This window comes from Excalfactoria chinensis, chromosome 1 (genome assembly GCF_039878825.1).
Source record: "Excalfactoria chinensis isolate bCotChi1 chromosome 1, bCotChi1.hap2, whole genome shotgun sequence".
NCBI lineage: Eukaryota > Metazoa > Chordata > Aves > Galliformes > Phasianidae > Excalfactoria > Excalfactoria chinensis.
The window spans coordinates 36156744-36182863 of NC_092825.1; the positions used below are offsets into that span (position 1 = coordinate 36156744).

Genomic DNA, 26120 nt, shown 5'->3' on the forward strand with positions numbered 1-26120 from the left:
AAGTTCAAGGCTGACTGTATTTGTGTATACACTAATGCAAGATCTTATAAATTAATTGTATTGTTTAAGAGAGATCTATGAGCATTGTGTGTGGAGCACTGTGTGAAGCATTGTGGTTAACTGTAAATACAGGTGGTTGCTGGGAGGATTGTTGGAAAATAAAGCAATTTTTTCCTGTTTGTGCTGGAGTTTTTCTCTAACCGATGATTAAAAGGTAGGCGGGCAACATGTTGATAAGCAGACATGAGGGTTTCCTTGATTTCTTGGCATCATTTGTAGGTTAGAATATGTTATGTACAGATGAATTCTGTTTCTAATTCTGCAGCTTCAACACTGCAATAACAAGAGTTATCGTTAAGAAAGGATTGTAGGAATAAACGGAGAGAAAATCTAATTAACAATTGCTTTCTTAATGCAGATTAATTATGCAGATTTGTGTTCTGTAAAGTCCTGTAATACATTCTAATTTGCAAGACTTTCTGAAGAATTATTATTGAGCTACCTTCCAACTTTCCATTATTTTCGGTTCAGAAACTACCAACGTCACTCTCATCTTTCTTCTTCAGAAAGCTGAAAACATGATAATTTTGCAAAAAAAAAGTCTTACATTATTTCGAATGCCTACATGATTACATATATTAATAAGTTATATGACTCATATTTATATACAGATTTTTACACATATTTCCTAAGGATTATCTTTAATTGAAAGTACCTTTGCAGCTCATTTCCTGACTCAAGCCACATTTAGGTTTAGGAGATATGTGCCTTCCTTCACTTTGTGAATGGATGGGAATTCTTAACTTCCTGACATAGACGTTGACTGAACCTATGATTGTAACTCTAAAGATTTAAACAGTAATACTGCAACCTATAATCCTCTTAGCAGGGGATTCCTCAAAATGAAACCATTGGTATGACATGAAACTAGGCGCTTCTTGAATGCGTGGGACTATGACAGAAGAAGTGATGATTTTGCAAATTACTTTCTGCCATTTTTCTGTGCTTGTCGTATGCTTGAAAACCTAAATCCATCGAATTTAGGTTGATCTATGCTTACAGCTGGTGAATTTTAGTTGTTTTCTGGTCTCTTCTAGCATATAACTGGCTGGCCTGATAATTGTTATGCTCCTTCACAGTATCGGTGTGATGAGATTGGTGAGATGTCATACATGTGGACTGGGGGATGAAGCACTGGTGAGCCACACTCCCCAGGTTAAACATGAGTCAGCAGTGTGCCCAGGCAGCCATGAAGGCTAGCCATGACCTGGGATGCATCAAGCACAGCATCACCAGCAGATCAAAAATGACAGTAGTTGGTCAAGTCAATAAGAAGGGGCATTTTTCGCTTTGACATTGCCATAACATTTCCAAAGACATCTAGTTAGAGTTTATAATACTAGTATCTTGTCTGTTTCCATCTCTTACATTAAGCACCTGCACCATTCAAGGCTGGAGTTAACTCTGAATATGACTTAGGAGAGGTACCATGTTAATGTAGTGACTTAAAGTTGATTGCTGACTCTAAAATTGTTCAAGCTGTGAAACTATGGAAAGGTAGTTATTGTTCCCAGATGGAGAAGTATATGGTGGGCAATGACTAGAACCACCTCTGAGACAATTTAATCCACCTATGCTGGAAGTGTTTAACGTAGTATTCTGAACATTAGTGTTAAACATTAATGATATTAGGAGCTACTGACTTCAGTTCTGCAAGATTGATTCCTTGTGCCCCAAGTACGATCTTTCTATTGCAAGATTAACTTTCTATTAGTTTTAGCACTGAGATCATTCAAAATGAGATTTGTGTGTATTGTGAAATAGTGTATTGTAATGCTTGCAGAATCTGTGCTAAGTTTGCTCAGGAAAAAAAGAAGTTGGGTATGTTTGAGAACATTCATAGTATACCTCATAAGAAAGAAAAAAAGAACCTGGAGAACAGTGGAAATTGGTGAGGGCTGGCCAACGTTACAGGTACTACTGTTATTTTCAGCCATTCAGAAGAAAGGACAAGCGAACTTTGACAGAGGCACACGTGCTCTTTACCTGCTTATTGTTTTAGCCCATGGATTTTATATACACATACCATTTTCAGCAAGATAATCAAAGTTCAAATGGAAGGCTGTGAGTTTCCTTTTCTGTAAACCACATTATCAATATATCCACAACTACCTAACCGCTCTGAGACTTTGGAATGCATGCTACAACTGAATGTCTCATCTCCCAACATATTGTTTCTGGTTCATTAGGCAGCATTAGAGTTTGCTAAAGAGCAGCTTTGCTGTTGAAAACAAAGCTGCCTTTCTGCTTAACATGCAAACAAGATAAGAATATGTGAATAGCCACCACCATTCACAGAATGAGACTTAAAATATTGAGGAAAAAATGATCATTTTGATACTAATTGCATTTCTAGTTAAAATAGCCTTGTACTGTCACTGAAAAGAAAGAAGTTCCTTCCTAGTACTGAGGGTTTCGTGTTGATCTGAGGGCAAAGCTGGCAGTGTCTGTTTCTAAGACTCGCTGTGCTTGTTGAGAAGAGTGGATTCTGTATTTAAAATGGGAAGGGATTCTCCAATACTATTTTTCAAATGGGTTTTTAATTAAATTTAGATATGTTATGGTGGAAAAAATAAAGTACTACATTAGTTTCTGCTGACATTAAACTGCGATAATGAAATGAGCTTAAGCAGTGGTATTTTTGCCTTGGAAGAACTAGTCCATTTTTTCTCAAGAACAAGACAAGTTTAATAGTATACCTTATAATTATACTCCATTGGTATTTGTAAATATCACCCTCTGGTATTCAGCCAAGTGTGGAATTTGTTATATTAATGTACAAACCTCTTGTGAGACCTTTTTGTTTCTTGAATTGCCAGAACAATTCAAGAGTGGGAGTGTTTAAGGCCTGCTTGGGTGGGGCACCAGGCAACCTGATCTAGTTATTGATGTAGTGGCTGGCAACTCCACCTGCGGGAGGGGGGGGGTTGGAACGTTATGATCCTCAAGTTCCTTTCCAACTCAGTTTATTCTATGATACTTGTTTATATCTACATTATGAGTATGGTGAGTATAATGTACATTTTGTAATCTAACTGTGTCATGAACTTTTGGAGAAAACAGTACCAAGTCAACTGCAGCAAACTGATGAAAGAAGACTGTAGATATTATGTAAGAGAAGGGTGCTGTGTTTCTAGGACTCAAGAAGCTCAAGAAACCAGGACTTCATCAAATTCACTATTTTCTTGCAGAGAGCATGCTTTTTCCAGGAAAAGAAATGAGTTGCTGCAAACTCCTGATCTTTTCTGCCTGGTGATTTTTGTCTGTTTAGAACCTTACGGCTTCTTGTGACAATAAATTAAAGAGTTACTAAATTATACCTCACATTAAATCTTTTATGATCAGTTGTAACCTCTGAACATTGTAAAATGTCAGTGTGAAGCAAGAAGTCTGGGAAACTTCTAAAGCACACTGAAGACTGTTGCCTGTTACAAGTACTTAGTGTGCTAACTAGGAAAGATGCATTCCTACTGCTGTTTGAGAATAGAGAAGGCCATGTGGGAGATACGATGGTAGTTGGCTGTCTTGGCCACAGTGATCATGAAATAGTTGAGTTCAAAGATTTTGATGTAATGAGGAAAAAAAGGTCAGCAGAGTTGCCACCCTGGATTTTAAGAGGGCAAACTGTCAACTAGTTGGGGAGTCAGTTGTCAGTGTGCTTTGGGAATCATGCCCAGTGGGCTTGCAGATCTGTCAGTGAATTGCTTTTTAAGAACCATCTTTTAAAGGCCAGCAGTTTGCAATCCCACTTTGCCACAAATGAAGCAAGCAGGGTAGAAGACTGGCTTGACTGAATGGGGACCTCCTCCTGGAACTAGGGAAGCAAAAGAAGACATATCTGTGGAAGCAAGGTCTTGCTTCACAGGGACAGTGCAGTGCTGCAGTTTACATCTCCTTGGAGAAAAAGAAAAGCCAGAGTTGAACTTGATACAGGTCAGTGTAATGTCAGACGTTGAAAAAAGGCAAGGTCTGAGGAAAACATTGGACTGACACTTGATGGTAGTAAGAATGAGTAAAAGGAAGAGGCATTTAATGCCTTTTTTTACTTCAGTGTTTAATGATGATGATAGATCTTGGACTGCCTGGTCCTCTGTGCTGGAGGACCATGACAGGGAGAGAAATAACTTTTCAATTGCAAGGGACCACCGGTTGAATGTTCATTGGACCTGATGGGATTCAGCCCATAGCATTGAAGGAGTTAACATTTGTTATAGCTGGAACCCTCTCAACAATTTAGTGCAAGTCTTTGCAGGATGGAGAGGTTCCCACTGACTGTGACTAGAAGTGGTCCCTTCCAACTGCCCTATTCAATTCTGTGTACTGTCTGGTAAGATCAGAATTTGCTATCTTGCTTTCAGAAACCCTGTCATCACCTCTCTTGCTGTGTTTTTTCACTACTCCTCATTTTTGGCTGATTTGCCTGTAGTTACCCTAAACCTGTTTCAGATAAGTTTTGACTTCAGGAACATCCAGGAATTGTATCTTGCTAACCCATTTGAGCAATCACTTGTCACATTTTAGACTTGAACTTCAGAGATTGGTCAGACTTAGAACCTTTCTGATTTCTTGGCAGTTACACGTGTCTGAGTGTGTGTTTTGTCAAATTGGCTGCATGTTTTTGAGTCTTCATAAACCACATTGTCCTTCAGTGTACAACCTCAGTTAAACTGTCTGACCCAGGTGGAATAAAGAGGCCTTCAGCTGTCTGTGTTATCTCTAAAAAGGAAAATGTAGAAGCAGCATAAGGGAAATGTACTTAAATTCCAGCTTTGAAAGGGTGTTAAACTGCTCTAGCAGAAGTCAGATATTGCATGGAGAGGAAGGTTTGGACTCGATTCCGGATCTTGCCTGTATCAGTATCCTTCAGACTTGGGATATCCCTGTGGGTTGCGCAGACATTGAAGTGTAGTCTTTACAAGCCTTTCTACATTGCTTTTATGGTCACTAAGAACGGGAAAAACATTTAATTTTAGATTAAATTAGATTAATTTATAATTAAGTATATTAATATAAATTAATTAGATTAAATTAAAATTAGATTAATCTTCTCTTAATCTAAGATTAAGAGAAAGAGCATCTAAAGCATCTAGGTCTAATAAGGAAAAGTGGGAAATGTCTGAAACATGCTTATGTCTGTAGCTGATCTGATGATCTTGTTATCTGCTACACTGATTTTTTGGGAAGATAATTTAATCAGTCCAATTATTGAGGCCTTCAAGAGGTGGAAAGGAAGAAAAACAGGCATGCAAGAAGCAAATATTGCAGAATCTCTGGGAGGAGTTTATTTTATCCTAGGTATCTTACTGTTGTGTATTTCATCTTGTTCTACTCTGTAGTACCTGTAGATACAGGTCTTCTGTAAAGTCTCAAGTTGGTTCATGGAAGTTCTACAAGTGGGAAGTTATTGTTGTAACAGATGTGTGTTTACTTAGAAACTGAATGTTTGCTGCTTCATTTCTGTTTGGTTGAAGATAATGTATCATAGTCTTTATGGTCTTTGTCTAATTAATTTTTTTCCCCCCAAGATAACAGCTTTGTCAATAATATTTTCTTCTTCAAGGTATGGAATATATGAACGATGTAGAGAGTTGGTGGAAGCAGGTTATGATGTACGACAGCCAGACAAAGAAAATGTGACACTTCTCCACTGGGCTGCAATCAACAACAGGATAGATCTGGTGAAGTATGTGCTACATATAAAGACTTATATAAATTACATTCTTTAAAATGTCTGTTTATTTATTTAAGACCACTGGGTGCAGTGGCTACTTCCATTAAATATGTTGTATAGTAAGCTTGGAATCACATAGGCAAAGTTTAGGTGTAAGTGATCTGCTCTTGCAATAGCAGATCTCAGTGCCTGTCTTATCAGCTGTTGGCTATTTTAGGTCATCCAAATGAAGAAGTTTAGCAGTTTGTATGTGGAGAGTGCAAACGTAGAATTAGACTCCCTTTGTTTTTTGACATTCTTCTGTTGCATGACTTGGGATTCAGCCTAGATAGGAGTGAAGTCCATGGATGCTTCATAATGAAAACTACAGAACGCTTTTTCATTTCTACAGAATCAATGAAAAGTGTTCCATAAGTGTTCATCTATAATGTACTTCTGTATAAATCACTGCACTGATTTTTTTTTGTTTGTTTTTTTGTTTTTGACTCAATTTTATGAAAAGGCAAAAATAGCCTTGTACCTCTGCAGTTACATATTGACTGCATTTCACCAGATGCTACTTTTGATATTCTCCAGACAAGGATCTGTCTTCTGCTTTTCCTCTTTCTACTAACAGCAACTGCATGCACTTCAGTTCCAAAACAACTGAATCCAAGCATGGGCAGTTTTCAAATGTTTGGCCAAAACTTAGTGATTCTAATGTGGAAATCACTGGAAGTAATTCCTTCTTAAGCCAACCATTATAAGATCTGCCTGCTTTGAATATAATTAGTTTGCTTAAATAAGACTTGTGCACCACACCTGACATGGATTTCTGCATGACTCAGAGAGTAGAGTTGTTTAGTTTCTCCTTTCAGTAACATTCTCACCAAGCACAGAATTGATAGAGATTTATCTAGGCAAGATTGAGTTCTTGGATTAGTTTCACAAAAAAACTCACCATCTACGTATACTGCAGTAGAATGATAAAACTCAACTTAGTCTGGAACACCCTTAAATAAACATAAGTTATTTCAGTGCACCATCTGGCAGGAGGTAGGCGCCTTGTCTTTTCCCAGTTGTCAAACTGGGAGTTTGTCATTCTAAATAAACTGTACTAGCCAACAGTGCTGCTGCTCAGTAAAATCTGAACATATTCTGCATTTCTGCAGGGACTACTGTTTGAATGAAGACAATCTGTTTAATGTTCACCTCCCTATGAGTGGCTGTCACATCAGTAAGATAGATCCAGGCTTTGCCAGTGAATTTCTGTGTTGTTTTCTTCTCTAGACAGGGTTGCCTTGGAAGATTCTTCCCCAAATGGACTAAAGCTGTTTCTTGGTCTCTTTCTGAAATTTATATTTTCATGCCTGAATCTTGCTTCACAACAATGAAATGAAGCCCCATTACCTTATATAAGCTTTGTCTATTCTCTTTACAAGGGACCAGGTCTTTCAAAAAACTCCTGCGTGTTCTCTTTGAAGTGTCCAAAAGCTTCAGCAGGGAGATACTACAGTGTACAGTTGAAATAATACAAGTATAATGTATAGTTGGAATAGTACAAATATAGTCAGAAATAAATAGCCAGAGGGTAACTAAGGAAAAAGAACTCACCAACTCTGAGGCCTTGAAGATAGGTACTCACTGATGTCAAGGCTCACCACAAGAACTCCAGAAAGAGGTGGTAGCTTAGTGGTGGTCAGCCCTTAAATGGGATCTGGGAGAGGTGGAGTCAAGCTCCACCCCTTCTGGGAGCACAGCTGAATTACCTCCACCTGTGCTCCTGAAGCTGTCTCATTGCTTGCCTCACATGGTTAATCAGAGGTTCAGGCTGTGATCAACTGTTTCCCTTACACTACAGTTTTGTTCCTTTGGTGTCAGAAAGCAGTGAAGTGGGCTATACTGCACTGATCAAGGTTAGATATCCAGTTTGTTCGACTTTATATCTGATAGCTTTAAACCTGTTGTGTAAAGGACTCTGCTTTTTAGCATGGTTATTGTTAGCTAATGCATTCTTCAGTTGCTGTTTCTGTAGGTAAACTCTGGACTCTTTAAAGCTTCAATCTGAGTTGATAAGCACTTGAGCAAAAGAAGGTAGCTGCTTTGAGTAATGGTATTCAGATTATTTGTTGTTTTCCTTCTTGCCATCTGCCTTGAAACACATGCAGGAAATTGAGGTGCGAGAAGCTCTTTGCTGAGGATTTTGAAGGACAGTTTTTGTGTGGGTAGAAGAGTAGGATTCACACAGACCTTGAAGGTATTGTGTAATGCAAGCAAGAAGTCCACAGGCACAAGTACTTGAAATGTGCAAGCACTTAGGAATCTGTAGCCAGGTAGCACTTTTCAAAAAATCTATTAGTTGTTACTCTTTGCTATTGGCACTTAGTGGTACTGAATGAAGAACCGGTGTCCTCAGCCTTACTGGAAAACCTTTAAAAAAACATGAGTTTTTGTAATATGTGCATTTTCTTTGACAAAGGAAAAATAATACTGCTGGATTTGTGTGCCAAATAAAACAAACAAACAGCAAGGGAAGCAGTTTGCAGAAAGCTTACAAATGACTACGAATATGAGTTGTTACAGTTAAATAATGGATTACTTACCGCGTTCTTACAGGTAGCTTGTCTGTCCTTAAAATGTTCTGGGAGAAGAAATAATTTTTAGGCCGTCATTTAAAAGTATTTTTAAAGTGCTCAAATGTTTCTGTCCTTCATTTAATGTTGCATTTCAACAGAGAAATGTATAAAATCTTAAGGCTTGGTTTAAAATGCAACTTAAGCAGAAACTCTTGGAACAGTGACATTAGCAGGGGTGTTCCAGCGGTGACGATGCATGCTGTAAGATGAATTACGTATAGCTTTGTCATCTTTGCCCAATTTCTCTAAGTGTTCCAGTCTTCTAGCAGCGTTTCCTTTACTATTAATTCAGAATTATTTTTATCCTAGTGAGCCCCCCAACAAATTTAGAAGAAACTGTTTGGTTTTTTTAAGATAGCTGTATGGTGGCATGGTTTTTATTTATATGTAGCAATTACTATGTTTTGCTTTAGAACCAAGCTAGAAAATAGCAGCCTGCTTGATACACAGGAAGAGGTGTACCTGTTCTCCTCACACATATAAAAAAGGCAAAAAATTGATCTCTGAAAAGGAATTTTATGTGAAGGGATGGTGTTTTCCATAATGTCAAACAACGTGCCCTCTGTGTGTCTTTTCTTTTGAGACAAGATGAGCATTAACATTTACTGTTTTTTTGTTGTTGTTGTATAGATACTATATATCAAAAGGTGCAATCGTTGATCAGCTTGGAGGAGATTTAAATTCTACCCCACTTCACTGGGCAACAAGGTGAGGAAAAGTCTTTGTGTTTTCCTTTGTGTTTTTCTTAACTTGGTATCTGCTACTGATTGATTTATACAGTTGCTGTATTTTATGGGAATACTTGCACAGGGATGAACTCAATCACCGATGACAGAGAACGCTGTGAATGTGATGTGTTTGAGCTACAAGAGCTTTTAGCATATGGTTTGATTCTTGTCTTATCTCTTCCTGATGCAGAGGAAGATTTCTGTGACAGGAGAAAATAAAGTTTGAGTGTGTAGTCACCTTGCTTGATTCTTACTTTGAAGATCTTTGTTTTATCAGTCTTCTGAAGAGCAGTATATGTCCATATGAGGCCTGGATTGATTTTGTGTGGCATTGTCCTTGCAGTTTTCTAATATGTGTGTAGATATTTTAAGATCACTTAAAATCAGCACTTTAAATCAGACTTATGGTGTAGAGGGTGGTCTGAGGATGATGACTGGAAGAATTGAAGTCAGCCTTCAGTAATGGCTGCTTCTTCAGACAACTGGTAGCAAATAGGCAGGAAAGTAACATAGTATTTTTGACAGCGGACTGCAGAGGAAAACTTAGAAAATCAGTTTGTATCAGATAATTTCTTTACTAAAGATGAGAACTTTCTCTTTAGACCCCCTTTAAAAATCTTAGCTTGTGTTATTTCTTGCTGGTACAGATCACATTTTACTTTCTATGTGTTAAGAGCACAAATGTTTGATTACACTTCCTGGTGTTCATAACTATAATCTATTCTGTGAAGCATTGTGCAGAGCTGCTTCTGACACATGAATTGTTTTTTAGCTCGTGTTGGTAAGTATGCTGATAGTTGTACACCTTATTTGCTGGAAGGATATGTGTATATATTCATTCTGCCAAACAGCTGAGGTTCAGAAGTGTGGAGGAAAAGTAGGCCTTCCATTTTCCTTTTTCTCCAGTTTTTATTTCTGTACTGTTTTTAATAGTAGGAAAACAACATATACTACAAAAAATATTATATATACATATATATAAAATCAGTTTGACATCTTTTAAAACAACAGGTTTCATATGTGGATGGGAAGAAGTCACAGTAGGCTAAATATCTGAGCTAATAATTGTTGCTGACTGGCCTTTTACTTCACAGCACACATAAGCCAGTTGCATATGATCTGTGTGTTGGCTGCATGGAATTTGCTCATGTGAATGAGTTTATAAACTTGGTAGCAGAATCAGATCATGATGATCACTTTTGGCACAGTATGTTAAATGCCATGTTTGTTGTTTTAAAATATTTTCAAATTGCGTAGCTTACCTGTATATAGGTATTCACTTGTTTGTTTTCTGTGTTCTGTTGCATTTAGACAGGGTCACTTATCCATGGTTGTACAGCTGATGAAATATGGGGCAGATCCGTCGCTAATAGATGGAGAAGGATGTAGCTGTATTCATTTGGCTGCCCAGTTTGGACATACTTCGATTGTTGCTTACCTGATAGCAAAGGGACAGGTAAATTTTCAATAGTATCATTTTAAAGTAGTTTCTACTCAACACTGGAGTAATGAAACAATTAAAAATTGCATCCATCGGTCAGAAAGTGCAAAACGTTCACCTGACTAAAGACGTATCAATATCTTCTGCTGTAGACTGCTGTATTTTAGTTCATGCACATATCTCTATTAACTTAATTTCCTGGAACTGTGGTTCTTTGGGTTAAATTCACATCTTAGTGTGTAATATGCACAGATTCTAGGGTGTATTCCTTTACCATTCTTTATTTCCAATTAAGTTAGTATTTAAATATTAACAAGGACTATTACAGTATTTTTTTATTTTTTTTTTAAGTCTTCGTAGAAACATCAACTTAGGCATTGCTAAAGAATCTAATAACTAAGAGTTGACATACGTATTTAGATTAAAAAAACAGCAGACCTTCATGCCTCTTGTATAATTGCTAGATACGCAAGATGCGTATGTATAGCACATGGACTCACTACTCTTCACATTGTCTCCCATCTTTCATTCTCTGTGCTCAAAACATTGTTCACATTTTTGCTACTTGCTCTGCATTGTTCTTCATGGATTTACTCAACCACAGGTATGTGCCTTATGCACAACGTTTATTTACTTCTTAAGCCATATAGAGAAGTCAAAACCCTCCCCTCATTTTACAGTCTTGCTACTACTGTTCCAGTTGTGTATTGTACCTGTTCTTTCAAATATCAGGTGAGGTACGATCCAATGAGTCTTGGTAGAACGTGAGTATGAAATTAATTGATTTTGGTCTGTTTTCAGCTGCAAATTGCTACTTTACTATAAAACAAATACTAGGTTTGCTACAGAAAATCATCTGTGTGTATATAATTTTTAAAAACTGCATTTTGCAGTAATCATTTTCTTATCTTAGAATTGTTTGGTGAAACAGTATTTAGGGTATGCTGGAGAATAAGGTAAGCACAAGAAGGCCAGACCTACATAATCACTATTTCATGAGCTAAATAATGCTCTTATCTTTGCAAGATAATAAATGCTCTTTGGTCAGGAACAAGTTTGATGTGTTGTTCACAAATTATCTAAAATGAAAAACCCATATTCTTACACCAGAAAAATCTTGCAGATGTTCTGTATTTGCAGACTTGTTGAAAGCATAGCATTAATGAAGTATAAATATCCTTTAAAATGTTTTGTCATTATTATGAAATCTCACTGTGAATGTTCGCTTGTCCTGGTGTTCATATACAGATTTGGCCTAGTTATTTATTTGAGCATATAATGCTTCACTCTGAGGGAAGCTGTGTGTGTTGTATAGTTGTGTACATACATGGATGCAAAAATCTTACTTTAAAATTTGAGTCGTATTATCTTGGTAACAGGTCTCTTGTTACAAGAGCTCTTTCTTTTAAAAAGTAAGTCTTAGTAAATCCCCCCAGTGTAATCAAACATGATTTCAGTATCCTTTGTATGCCCTTCCAAGTTTAAATTAACTCTTATTTCAAGCACTTCAGAAAAGCTGAATTGAAGTTATATATTGATTTGTATACTTAAAATATACATATAATAAATAATTATAAATAACATAACTTTTAACTGTCATCCAGTATGCAAAATGTAGTTTCAGTTTGTCTGGTGCTATCACTGAAGGAGTCTTTTTTACTTCCTTACAAGCAATCAGGTGTCCGTTGATCACAAAGCATTGCATTTCTGCACGTAATCTAAAAATTAAGAGTGATTGTTTAGTCTGAGGAAGAGGAGGCTGAGGGGAGACCTTATCGTGCTCTTCCAGTACCTGAAAGGTTCTTACAGTGAGAGTGGGGCAGGTCTCTTCTCACTAGTGACATGTGACAGGACGAGGGGAAATGGCCTCAAGTTGCGCCAGGGGAAGTTTAGGTTGGATATTAGGAAGCACTTCTTTACAGAAAGGGTATTTAGGTACTGGAATGGGCTCCCCAGGGAGGTGTTTGAATCGCCATCCCTGGATGTGTTTAAGAGCCATTTGGATGTGGTGCTCAGGGATATGATTTAGCAGAGGTTTTTTTAGAGATGGGGTACTGGTTAGGCTGCGGTTGGACTTGATGATCTTCAAGATCTTTTCCAACCTGAGTAATTATATGATTCTATGATTCTATGTCTCGTTAGTACGTGCGTGTTTAAAAACATGCAGTTCACACAATGTGACCTGCAAATCAAACTCATGCTTCTTAAGGATAAATGACCTTGAGGTTCGGCTGTGGTTCTGATTTCCTTCAGTCTTGGCAAGGGAGCTTGAAGGGAGTGAATGCCAACAGTTGTGTGGCTTTAGGAGGTTCTAAAGGATGGAGTCTGTGTGCACACATAGAGGAAAGAGGCTTCAATATTGGTCTAAGTACGTGCAGCTTGTTTCTCAATATGGGGCAATAAAGTAGTGGTTCTCATCCCCTCTTATCAGTCACTTTTTAGTTCTGATCTTTAATTTTATTTTTTTAGTTTAGCAGTTGAGTAAAAATTTTACACTGCACAAATATCTGCAATCTGGGGATCTTTTAAAAGCAGTTATTTAGTAGAACTAAAATGGCTTTTCTGGAAAGCTTTTTTCTGTATCAGGCTAGTAGCACAGTGGGTGGGAGTCCCAGACTTCTGGGTGTTTGGCAGATACCAAAGCAGAGAACTGGCAAGTAGAAAGCTACATCTTCTGCATTTTGAGTTTCTCTGAAGAGTTTCTGTAGTATATGCTTTTATTAAAACACTTTCAAACTAATTTTCTTAGTAAGGGCTGAGGGAAGTAGCGTAGGAGATACTGATAGAGCTCTACCACCTCTAAGCACAGTTGTTCCGGTCTTGAATTAAATTTAGAGTAGTTTTGTGCTGACAAGCTGTGGAACTTGCTCACATGTTCTTGAGAGTTTAATCTGGCTCTGAATGCATATAGGACCCACCAACTTCCTTGCCTCATTACAGGCAGGGATCCTATAACAGGACAAAACACTGTAGGTAGTAGATGCTTTCCTTTCTGATAGCAGTTAAAGAATTGTTTTATTTCAGATGCCCTGCGTACTGCTGTTTTATCTACTTGAACGAACACGTTTATCTCATCATTTTTCTTTTTTCAGGATGTAGATATGATGGATCAAAACGGAATGACGCCGCTAATGTGGGCAGCTTACAGAACACATAGGTAATACATGTACTCACTGCAGTTTTTACTTAATCTTGGTGTTAACTACGTATGTCGCTTGGAATAATGACTGATTTTGAGTTGTGGAGTGTGCTTTGCTTTAATTAGTCAGTGTACTTACCACAGTTGCCATTTTCTCTCTCTTATTTTATGACCTCTTCCAGAGCGAAGATACTATCCAGATATACACATTATGTTTGGTTTTTTTTTGTTTTGTTTTAAATGAGTAGATCTTTCTATGGAGGTTGCTGAAGCAAGTTGGTGTAAAAAGGCAGCTCTTCAAAGTTAGTTTGAATTAGTTTCCTGCTTGGAAACTAACTTACCTCCTTTGTTTGTTGAGCAAAGCATAAGTGAGTTTTTGCAAGTACCTGCCATTGACCACCAGTATTTTTATTTTCATCTTTAGGAATGTGAAGTGAAAGTCTGAAATATTTAGAAGTTTTGTATACTGTCTGTGTAATAATTTGTTTTCTTTTACAAATCTATGTTAATACTGTTAGTTGTTGAGAGACATGATAACAGAATTAGGTACCAAATGTGTTGCGTTATGTCCCAGAAGAAAATCCTTTTAAATTCAACAGAATTGCAGTTGTTCCTTGGTGGGATTAGAATTTGAGCCATTCACAATCATCAACAAATATGTCACTTCTGTGTAGTGTAATTGATGAACATTCTGTATAGAATTTGAACTCATTAACAAGAAGTTGGAATGTATTGAATTATTTTGTAGGTCTAACAAGGCTTTTCTTTTCTAGTGTGGATCCAACCCGATTACTGCTTACGTTTAATGTTTCTGTTAATCTTGGAGACAAGTATCACAAAAACACAGCATTGCACTGGGCTGTACTAGCAGGAAATACTACAGTTATTAGTCTTCTGTTAGAAGCTGGAGCTAATGTTGATGCTCAGAATATAAAGGTAAACAGTCTGTTTTTATTGTAAGTGGTTTGAGATAGAAATCTGAAGAATAAATTATTCTCGTGTATATGGTGGGATCATGAAGATGAAGCAAAAATCATGCCATTAATTTTTATCCAGGTGTCAGTGCTTATTAACAGTGATGCATAACTACTAAATCTGAACCTTCAAAAGTACCCATGTAAACAATTTACAAATGGTTAAGTATATTTGGGGTAGGGTGCAGCTTTAGATAGTACGCATGATGTGCCATGTATTTGGATGGAAAAATCTGGCTGAACATATTGTAGTGAAGTTTTGGGATGACTGTCTTTTTAAATATAGTGAGATGTGAGAAGGTTCATTTCCTCCTGACAAGAAAATTGAAGGCTGAAAAATACCAGTAAGAGTAGATTATAAAAATGGGCTCTTTGTTGTATCAGAACTTCAAGTTGCCTGGTTATTTTGCCAGAACCTCTTAATGAAGATTGATTCAGCACTAACTTAGCCCATCCTTAGCATGTGTTAGACCAGCCACAAAGCTGTTAGAACTTATGTGATAGGCATGGAGTCTGTAAGAGCAGCTTCTCTGATGGAAGGTGGGCCTATTCAATCTTTGTGGTGTTTTTGTCCAGTGCCTGTCCATTACCATTATGTATAGCAAATCAGATGTACTTTATCACCTTCGTTGTTTCTTTTGTGGTGTCGGAATTCAAGATTAGAAAAAGAATTTTCCACTATTCCCCTTCTCTTCAAATATTTGTATTTTCCACTTAATATTGAATGTTATAATTGTTATAAATAGACTGAAAAAAATACAGGTCCACACCTGTGTTTACAAAACATTAAATATCTAATTAATTTGACCTTTCACCATTTTTCCTACCCGTTAAGATAGCCAGGCCTTACTTCAGTTGGAACAAGTGATAGAAGTGTGCTTAAAACAAACAGAGCCATCCATCCGTTTTCTTGAACAGCATGTAACAGTGTTGTTAGGGATGCATTTTAATTTTACTTATAGCTTCTTAGGTTCTACATGCAATAGTTATGTATTTCTGCAGATATGCTTCCTAGTCTGTGAGGTCAGCTGTGAGACAAATCGTAATTTAGCCACACTTCTTGTAAACTATTAAGAAGCTCTTCTCTGTGCCACCTAATGGTAAAAATTAATAAGTAGGGTTCTTTTGTGTGGGGAAAAAAGATCAGTGTGTCATAACTTGCTTCCCTTGACAAACTGATTAGTGCACCTAAAGTCCTCACTTTATCTACGTTTCTGGACTCTTGTGCAATCTGTAATACAATTAATATGTTTGGCCAACTGAAATGATACCAGCTAGCCTGCAGCGGTTACATTATTGACAGACAGCAGCAGTCAGTAGGAAAAATAGGCTTTTGAACCTGCTGGATCATGATGTCTTTCCAGTCATGCCAGAAGACACGTGCCTGGTTTCATTATCTGCAGTGGAGTCAGGATTACTCGTATGCCTTCCTCTTGGTTTCTAGGATCTTTAGATGTCAGAATGCTTCTAGCAGGGGTAGTTTCACAATCCTGTCGGTATCCATAAAGGGTGTTGTTTTGGGTGATTTATTGTATGTTCATCACAAGCCCATAATAGACATGAAATTTGGTTTGATTTCTTTAGATACATAGAAACTGTTTTTTGTACTTCTCATGTGACTGTTCAGCAAAAAAATAAATGAATTAATTAACAAAAAATTCAGCAGAAAGACTGTTTTTGAAGTGGCTCGTATTTCTTTAGAAATAAAAGAAATAATGAGAAACTTCTTCCTAATGAAGTAATTCCTAGATTTCTGTAGCAGTATTGGTGTCCTTTCTTCAGATAGGTCATGAAATTGACCAAAACCAGCAAAGACAGCTGCAGTTAAAGAAATAAACCAGTTGATACACCTTCATCTTTTTTCAGATTATGAAATGGATGAAATGTTATTTATTAATTTTGACCTTTTTGTTATTAGCTCGAGGCAGCCTATGTTAGAAAACTGCATGTTGTTGGCTTTCTAGTTTTGGGTCAGGTTGGAACCAGTCATCTCAGTAAGCTGATGCTTTTATGTTGCATGATAGTTTGAATGCTATAGTGGAGGAGACCGAAAAGGAAAATACAATCGCACTGTTATTCCAGAATAAAACTGGATAGTTTGGAGGATAAAAAAAAAACACAAAAACAACAACAGCAGAAAAGGAGAGAGAGAGAGAGAATGTCCATTTTGGAAGTAAAATGATATAAAGCAACAATGTGGATTATTAACAGCTGAATGTGTCTCTATCATAGGTACAGTTGTTCCAAGTGAAAGTGGATTTGTCCTGTTTTTGTTGTTTATCCAATTTGTATTGTGCTGCACGAGAGAATAACAATTTTCTTTTGGTAGTAAGATAGGGTTTTTTTTTTTAATTTTCTTTCTTTTGAGACCCAGATTACAATTGCAATTGGAAGCTCCCTAGTAGTCAGGGGAGAGCTGTGGGGTTGTTTTTAAGTGTCTTGCCTTACTAGCAGACAGACTGAGCAGATGAGGTCAGGATTTCATAAGAACTCAGCTAATAATTGGAATTAAATAATTAACAGAATCTGTTAATACATTGCTGAACAGATACTAGGTGTAGTTTGTTGATTATGCAGTGTATCCATAGGTTTGTCTGTGGAAGTCTACATATATAGTTCCCTATGGTAATGACGCTTCAGATTATTCTTTCTGTCTAATCACTTAAAATATATACTCTTGGAACCTAATTGATTTCTGGCAGTCCAAGTTGTTTACTGGACCAAGATCCCTGATTTTTTTAATTGCTTTTTAAGCAAGTCAGCTATCCATCCCTGTGAATACGAGGAAAATATTAAAGTACCCAGATGATTAGACGCATAGTCAAAGATTTCTTTAAAGCTCCCTCAATCTTTTTATCTAGGCAGTTCCTAGGTGTCTCATGGCCCTCTAGTGGAAGGGATGCTCAGCTGGACCCCAAGGCAACTTCAGGATTTACTTGGGAGATGAGCTCCCAGAGAGAATTGCTTGTCCACAGGTAATCTTTATGGTCTGGAAATATAAAGTGATCTTAAGAAAAAAAATAAAAGCACACGATGTCTGGAGTTTTCCAGATACTTGCAATTCAAAATGAGATGCCATTAAATTTTGTGATGAGGCAGGCACCGTAGTTTGATTTCAGGCATTTCTGCTGAGAATCAAGAGCCTCAGTCTGTTTCTTAATCATCTGTCAAAAGAATATTCTTTTCTTACCGATTTTGGTAGTTGAATTTTTTGGACAGGCCGCCTGCAAGATCCTGTTAGTCAGCAGAATGCTTTGGAGCAAGATTTCAAAGGCAAAGGTGACAGTTAAGTCTTTCTGTGGCATATAGATAGCTAACTGTCTTTTTTGTTTTTGACACCTCTTCTGTCTATAGTAATGATTGCCCTCTGTGGGTAATTTCAGTTTCTGGTACCTGTCTCACTTTTTTTTTAGGAGGGGGCCAAGCGATGGAGGATTCAGCCATTTTTCAAGCCTCCATGAGTGCTTTGTTTAGGAGGGGATTTAACTCCAGTAGAAGAGAGGAGGAGTCAAATGCAAAACTGAAGCTGGAGGTACCTGCAATTGGTTGTCTCTTGCCTCCTCTATAATTTTAGACCCAGTTGGTAGCTTTCCTTAAGCTCTCTTCCTGAAAGTTTAAAAAGCAGTGATATCAAATCAGTCTGTTAGGCACCTTTGGCCCCTGTATATCTCTCTCTCTTTTTGCTTTGTCTGTCAGTTCTCTTAATGTAGGGAATGTGAAAGCGTGAACTGTTGCTGGCTTTGCACCCAAAGTATGTGAAGCACAAGCCAAGCATCAAAGCTCAGACTTATAGAATAAGTTATACACGAGCAATCAGTTAATTCTTTCCCATTTTCTTCCTTGATCTTCATTAACTAGACAGACTTAGAATATTAAACTTTTTGGGAAAAAAAAAACAAACAAATCTTTATTTAAAGTGTTCTATGGTATTTGTAACTTCACTCTGCCAGGAAAGCAGAGAATTAAGTCGGGCTTTAGACTGGGAGAGTTTCCATGATCCAGTGGGTTGTGAGTTCTATTTCTTTGCTGGATTTCTGCTGCCTGTCAATAGCTAAGGAGGAAGCACAGTCTTTCTTTTGCAGACTGGTGGGCTGTGTATAGAGCAAGGAAACAGATATGTTATGCCAAAGGCAACAATTAGTACTATGTCAAGACATGTATTGTCAGTATTACTTAATATTCTGTTTGATTGTATGGTTATATCTGTATAGTTATAAGAGCATGAAAAAGATCAAAAGGAATGATGAATGAATGATGATTGGTGTCAAGTATGCTGTAAAGTAATAAAAAAAAATATTAATGCCAGAATTCTGTTTCAAAAGTGCTTTGAATTCATTTTATTTTTAAATCAGGTTTTTTCCTACTTTTATGCTCTCGGCAGGGAGAATCACCACTTGATCTAGCAAAACAGAGGAAAAACGTTTGGATGATCAATCACCTACAGGAAGCAAGACAGGCTAAGGGATATGACAGTCCATCCTTTCTGAGGAAACTAAAAGCTGATAAGGTGAGAAGTAGCATAGCGCTTACATAGGTCAATGTTACTGCTGACTTTGGTGGGAAGGTGGAGTCATGTTTGTTTAGGGTAAGCAATTCAGTAATGTATATTCCCCACATTTTAGTTCTAGGAAATGCTGTCTTTTTGCTAAATGCTAAAAATAATTACAAAACAAAAGTAGAACACCAGAGAAAACAAAAGCAACAAAACTGCAACCCACCATAAGCCTCCACTGTAACCTTTAGCATTTGTGCTGCTTACACATTAAGAAAGTGCCAAGCAGTTGTACTGCTGGGGCAAATCCAAGATTATTACACAGCTAATTCTCAAGTATGTAAGGAAAGACGTAGTTTTAGATACCCAGAACTCTGATCTCCTCACTGTTAGTTAGTATTTGTGTTCAGTGACTAAAGCAGTTGGTGTTGACAGGCTTACAATGTCATAAGAATCTTTAAAGTGGAGGCCTTTTTTTGGTCACATTAGTATCTGATACTGTGGAGAGGAGGAGACTAGAAATGTGTGCATAAAGGGTTACTCTAGCATGAAGAACTGTCTGTTTGCCCATAGTCTGAGGGCTTGTGTACTGTTAATGTTTTCTTATTGGTGAGAATACTGTGCTGGGTATTAAGTGTATCTGTAGTTTATAATTGTTTCTTGATTTAGACATTGCATCTCGATTATTACCGCACTGGTTACAGCCTCTGCTGTAATTATATGGCCATACAGTAATGCAACGAATACGGCCCTTATGTGATTTGTGCACTGCATTATCTGCACGCGTGCACTTTCAGTATCCAGAAAAAGTTGAAATTTCCTTAAAGAGGAACTGTGCCTACATACTATGGCCTGTCTTTCTTCATAGAGTCTTCCATTTGGCAGTCTATTTCTTACAATGCTTCAGTCTTTAATGCTACCGGCAATTATCTGCACTATAGTCTATAGTATCTCACTGCATTTCAGTGCTTTTAAAAAAGAACTGCTATTGCCTTTATTCGGGATTAGTAGTAAAATCTCTAAAATCTTATTCTTATAAAATAAACAGTTAATTTGTCACAGAGTTTGGGAACCTTTTTTTGCATATATACTACAGATACATAAAGAAAGGTTGATTTAAACAAACAAAAAAAAACTTGATAAAAGTTTTTGTGACTGTCCTTTTTGTTATAGAATATTATTATACAACCTGTTCCTAAAAGTAGCATTACTTACAGATATTTGTTTCTATGTAGGAATTCCGTCAGAAGGTGATGCTGGGAACTCCCTTCCTAGTTATTTGGCTCGTTGGGTTCATAGCAGACCTAGACATTGATTCTTGGCTCATTAAAGGGCTGATGTATGGTGGTGTTTGGGCTATGGTGCAGTTTCTTTCAAAGTAAGTGTTTCATCAGGATATTGTCTGCTTAGCATGCATACAAGAAGCGTATTTTGGCATCTCATTTGTTGGATAGATAGATTTGTTTTTCATGTGGTTTTTAGACATGCTGCTTTATTTACTCATTTGTGTCATTATTCCTTGGAAAGGTCTTGTGCATCTTTGTTCCGTTGTCTTGCACATACATATGGAATTACACTGAGCTTATAGAAGCTAACAGAAAAGCAGAAATTCAGTCATTCTCCAGAGGAGGGTGCTGAATGTCTGTCTGACAAAGAGTTATCAGTGTGAATTGTATAGAAAACAGTCAAGGGAAAAGCTACAGGGACAGAAAAAAAAAGACCTGTGCAAGTATGCTCTCAAAACCCTGTTTTTGTGCAAAGAGGTGACTAAAGAAAGTGGCTGCTTTTTAATAATGTTGATTTGTTAACTGATTATAGAGAGCTTTAAATGTTTTTGTGATTACTTAAATGACTGTAGATGTACATAAATGTGTGCATGCACAGGTGTACTCTAGCAGATTTTCAGGGTCTTTAGACATCTTAATTTCTTCTTTGCTTTCCTTTGTCCTGTGTTTTGTGTATAGAAGAACCTGATATATAATTGAACTTACAAGCTATCTCCTTTCCTGGCATTGAATATCGTGTATTTTAGAACCATTTTCTCTTCATTCCTTTCTGTGCAGAGGAAACTAAAATTTTCTGCTCCCTAAAACAAGTTCATGGAATCTAAATGATCTTAACGTATATATGGGAAGGGTGGTCATCAGGCTCATGTCTCTGAAAGATCTTGGAGAATATCTGGTCAGTCTTTTAGTTATCTGAGGCTGTTCAATCTACTGACCTCCTACTGCTAGATCACTTGGTAATGCAAATCCTCAGCCACACTTTCTACAGGCAGGCATGACATTTCAGTTTCTCAAGATGTGTGTTGTCATCATTTCTGTTCTATTTTTGATCTGCTTGATACCTGCTCAGGATTAATGTTATTTCTTATCCTTTGCTTAATGTTTGGTTATGCATGATTTTCAATCCGTAGAGATTTGAATAAAACTTCTGCTATTATTGTAGTAATATTTCCTTTGCCTTTTGAATTTTAGCTAATCTGCTTAGCTCTGTTTTCTTCCCTATTCCATTCACAAAAAACAAGTGTATAGGAATCCCTGAAAGAATAGTTACTGCAGTGTGACTGCTGTGTATCCAAATTTATAGTCACATTTTATTTACCACCTTCACTCATCACCTTAGCCTTACAGGATTTTCTCTAAAGCTTTAGGAAGCTTATATTAGAAAAGTGACAGCTACTGTATTCCTGAAGGAATATAGGAGTAAAATGAACACTGTTAGGTGCCAGTTAGAGGAAAGTTGCTACAAGGGACTAAAGGAGTAAAATGGGGGCTGTTCAGTGGCAGCTCAGAGACACTGTCAGGACAGAAAGCCAAATGTTTCAGTGTAAGGATGTTTAAGCAGGAAGTGGAAGAAGTTTTATTTCAAGAAATTCAGAGGATGACTTTTCATATGTTCAGCAACTCTTCCTTGAATAAGGGGTTACCAAGTCACTAACATAGTTTGTCCCAACTAAATTCAAATTCTGTGCAGAATATCCTTTAAAATGGAGAGAATGAGAAGGTAAAAATAATTCTGGTGGCTTGATTTTTGTTTTGGTTGATGTAGCAGCACTCAGTCTTGGAAACTGGCAAATCCATTGTTATGGGAAATACCTGTTTTTCCTCTGATTTTCTATTGGAAGCTCTTACAGAAGTGGAAGATTCAAGAATCAGAAATATTTCAAGTATGTAGGCCGATAGCACCAAAGTCTCTTAAACCTTTTCCTTCTTGAGGTGTTGTTGGCTCATGAAGCGTTATACTCTTCATAACAGAAGCCATGGTACCTTCCAAAACAGCAGCAGGGAAAACATGGGTTTTCCAATATAATGAATAATTTCAAAGCAAACTGAAGACTTTTTTTTTCCTGTTGAGAAGACTGAGCATTTTCATTTTAATGCATGTAACAAAGATATTATTCTTAAATCAGATAAGGAAATGTTATGAGATGATATTAAAGTGATGATGAGTCAATATGAGCTGAGACTTTTTAATGGATTTTTCTTAAATCAACTATTAATGTTTTATTTTACTGTAAAATACGTATATCTGTTATGGCTGATTATCTTGCCCAGGACATTCAGATCACGTTTACCTGATTGATCTAGTATGGAGCTTTACTTAAAAAATGAACGTACAACAAACTTAACTGTGATGTTTCTTCTGCTCTACAGGTCATTCTTTGATCACTCCATGCACAGTGCATTGCCTCTTGGAATATACTTGGCAACGAAATTCTGGATGTATGTGACGTGGTTCTTCTGGTTTTGGAATGATATCCTTTTCTGTGTACAGAAATATTTTCTTCATGTTAGTAGCATGAGGTAATAGCCAGGGTTATTCTACATGAAAGTGTAAGTTTACTACTTAAAATTTTGAAAGACTGTCTCCATGAAAAATTGTTTTCTGTCTTGTTGGTAATTATTTTTTGTGCTTTGAAAATGTGATGATAATGTTATGCTTTAGAAAGTAGAAGATTTTCCTCAGAACTGCTTTACAGCAGTCTGCTAAATCTCCTATGCTTTGCAAGTTTAAGTGGGGAAGTATAAGCAAGCCTGTAAGATATGCTATGGCTGTGAGCTGATGAGTTTTAATTTCACAACAAAACAGTAGGCAGTTTGATCTGCGTTCTAGTGGAGTTAACTTTGTGAGTACTACTTAAAGGTTTTACAAATTTTGTTTCATGCAAACTGTAGATAAATCTAGTTTAACTGTATATTCAGTCTTTGAAGATGGATGCATTAGCAATACTTGATTACAGAATACACCCATCTGTTCATTTTTTTGACCGTCTGCCTAGACATGAACTTGTATATTCACTTGGGTAGAAATTGTTTTAGAGTCCAATTAAAAATGTCCCTTCGCCCCCTAAGGAAACATGCTGAATTTTTTAAACAACTTTCTTTTGTATTTTGAGTACAATAACTTAAAAACTGAATAGACATTTAGTGTTGTTTTTTTAAAAATGTTTAATGTTTGCAAATAGTTGAAGTGAATTTAATATTAATGATGGTTATTGGTCATAAGCTGTGCAGTTTTGGGCACCGTAATAATCCGGAGACCATCCAAAGGAGGACTACAAAGGTGTGGAGAGGTCTGAAGGCAAAATGTGTGAGGAGCGGCTGAGGTCCCTTGGTTTGTTCAACCTAGTGTAGAGGAGCTGAGGGGGGAGGCCTTGTGGTATACAATTCCTCAAGAAGGGAGCAGAGAGGCAGCACTGAGCTCTGCTCTCGGTGGCAGTGACAAGAGAATGGCATGGAGCTGCGTTCGGGGATGATCAGATTGGAGGTTAGGGGAAGGTTCTTCACCAGGGACTGGTTGGGCCCTGGAACAGGCTACCCAGGGCAGTGGACACAGCCCCAAGCTGATAAAGTTCAAGGGGTGTTAGGACAGTGCTCTTAGACATAGGGTTTGATTTTGTGTGGTCCTTTGTGGAACTAGAAATTGCAGTTGGTGATCCTGGTGGGTCCCTTCTAACTTGGGATATTTCTTTGATTTCTTTGATTTCCTGGAAAGGGCTTTTTTGTTTCAGAGGAATTATACCATGAAGCAAGATAGTAGCAATGCAGTCCTTTTATTATCTCCTTAGTATGTTTTTTGATCTTAGCTTGTGGTTTTGATTTAAGATGGAAGTGTAATTTTCCGTGTCTGACAGAATGGAGTGGATAGTCTGAATAAACCATGCCTTTAGAGTGAAGTTGCTTTCTCTGTTATTTTTTGGTAGGAGGATATGCCTGACTGCTGACAAGTAGTGAAATAAAACTTTCTCAGGCAGGTTTAACAACTGCACCATCTCATTTCTGATCTTTCTTACACCTTACAGAGTTTGTTTAGGAACTCATGGTTGAGTAGCAAATGTTGAGCTGCCTTGAAAAGCTTTCTTGTGCTAGCATAACATTGTCTTGAGCTGTATGTAAGTATGTGCTCAGTTTTAAGCCTGAGTTCTTCATTGGATTAGAATTACTTCTACAGCCAACATGGCATGGTGATGGCCTCCATCTTGATGTGAAAAGCTGTGTCTTGTGGCTAGCAAATTATGAGATAGTTTTTTCATATTCCAATGAAAATTGATGTCTTTCATACGTATCAGTTTGCTCAGATTTTTATTTCTGATAGCCATCCTGGTTAATGTAACTTGGAGTTTGTCACTGGGTAATGTGTATTGTTAACCAGAAGTAGTAAGCATAGATAAGTAACTAATCTGATAGCATGACTTGAGAAGATCAATAAAATACTGTACTGCTTCTGTAATTTAAGGTTGTCTCAAAACCTTCACAAAAGCTTTTTTAGACACAAAAGTAGGCTGAAAGTTTCAGTTTCTACTGATTGCATTCATTAGAGCTGACACAATTCTATGTGACAAGCAGCTTTGGAGATGGTACTTGGGGCCATCTTCCTTTAATTGATGATTTTAAATTGGAAGTCTTTGTAATAAGATTCCAGATCCATTCTTCTTCTGGAAAATTGCCCTGTAGCTTTATTGAAGAAGAAAAAAAAAAAAAAAAAAAAAAAAAAGAAAGAAATTGCATGCCTGTTCTATTTTTATAGCATGAGGCACAATGCTGTGGTTGGGGAAAAGATTCTTGTATTTTTACAGCTTTATATAATTATTTACAGCAGAGCAGAGCACTACTTTACACTCTGTAGTGTTCCTCCGATGATTAAACGTGTCCTAGTCATTTTCATGAACTGTGACAATATTTTGCTCGGAAAAAGTGTTTCTAACTTTTAAACTGTCAAGTAATGCCTTCCTGGAACTTCAAATGTAACATTACAAGTAGTATGAAAGTCTTTATTGCTGTGAGCATCACTTTAATATTCAAGTATTTGTTAAGAATTCTCTTATAGATTTGTTGAAGGTGTCTGAAACAGCATCTAGTTTGCTGGCTTTAATCCTGATGAGGCAGAAAAGGGCAGTAGAAGCAGCGTATCATAAAGAACATACAAAACTAAAGATGAGCAGTGTGATTTCTTGACTTTAAGGATTGATGCATGGAAAATAAAGACTTTGTAAATTACAAGACTTAATGATGTGTCATTTGAAGACCAATCTTGAAAGTAAATTTGAACAGTTTATATGAATCTCTTGATTTTGTGCATGTTTCCATTTGATTGAGTTTTCTTTGTATTTTCCAAGACTGATTTATTTGTTAAAATAGAACACTCTCTTCTTTATAGCAGTTTAGAAATTCCTGAGCCATGCATTTACACTTCTCTTCTGCTGTTTTGCCTGTAATGAAGGATAGTTGTCCTGCTCTCTTAGTTTATTTATACTGTTTGCAGTGCAGGGTTTAATAATAATAATCCTACACACAGAATCACTGTATTTTAATTTTGTTTTTAAAGAGGAAAAATGCATTGAAATTGCACTTACAAATAATAAGTCCATGGAGTATTTAGTTCCTTTCCTTTAGGATTTTATAGGTAGAACATTCTCTTACATTCTGTAGAAATTCAGGGCAGATGTATTGAGTTCCTTTGTCAGTTGTTCATGCCGTCTTCCAGTTAGTGCTGAACA

General features: G+C 37.0%; 1 protein-coding gene across 1 annotated transcript in view; it reads left to right on the plus strand.

The window, feature by feature from the left end:
- ZDHHC17 (zDHHC palmitoyltransferase 17) overlaps nt 1–26120 on the plus strand; it is a 65501-nt gene that overhangs the window by 17224 nt on the left and 22157 nt on the right. Inside the window, exons 3-10 of the mRNA XM_072336375.1 lie at nt 5621–5743; nt 8977–9054; nt 10386–10530; nt 13608–13672; nt 14428–14590; nt 19010–19135; nt 20356–20498; nt 22777–22877. Of these exons, the coding sequence (XP_072192476.1) occupies nt 5621–5743; nt 8977–9054; nt 10386–10530; nt 13608–13672; nt 14428–14590; nt 19010–19135; nt 20356–20498; nt 22777–22877 (944 nt within the window). The remainder of the gene's footprint in view (nt 1–5620; nt 5744–8976; nt 9055–10385; nt 10531–13607; nt 13673–14427; nt 14591–19009; nt 19136–20355; nt 20499–22776; nt 22878–26120) is intronic.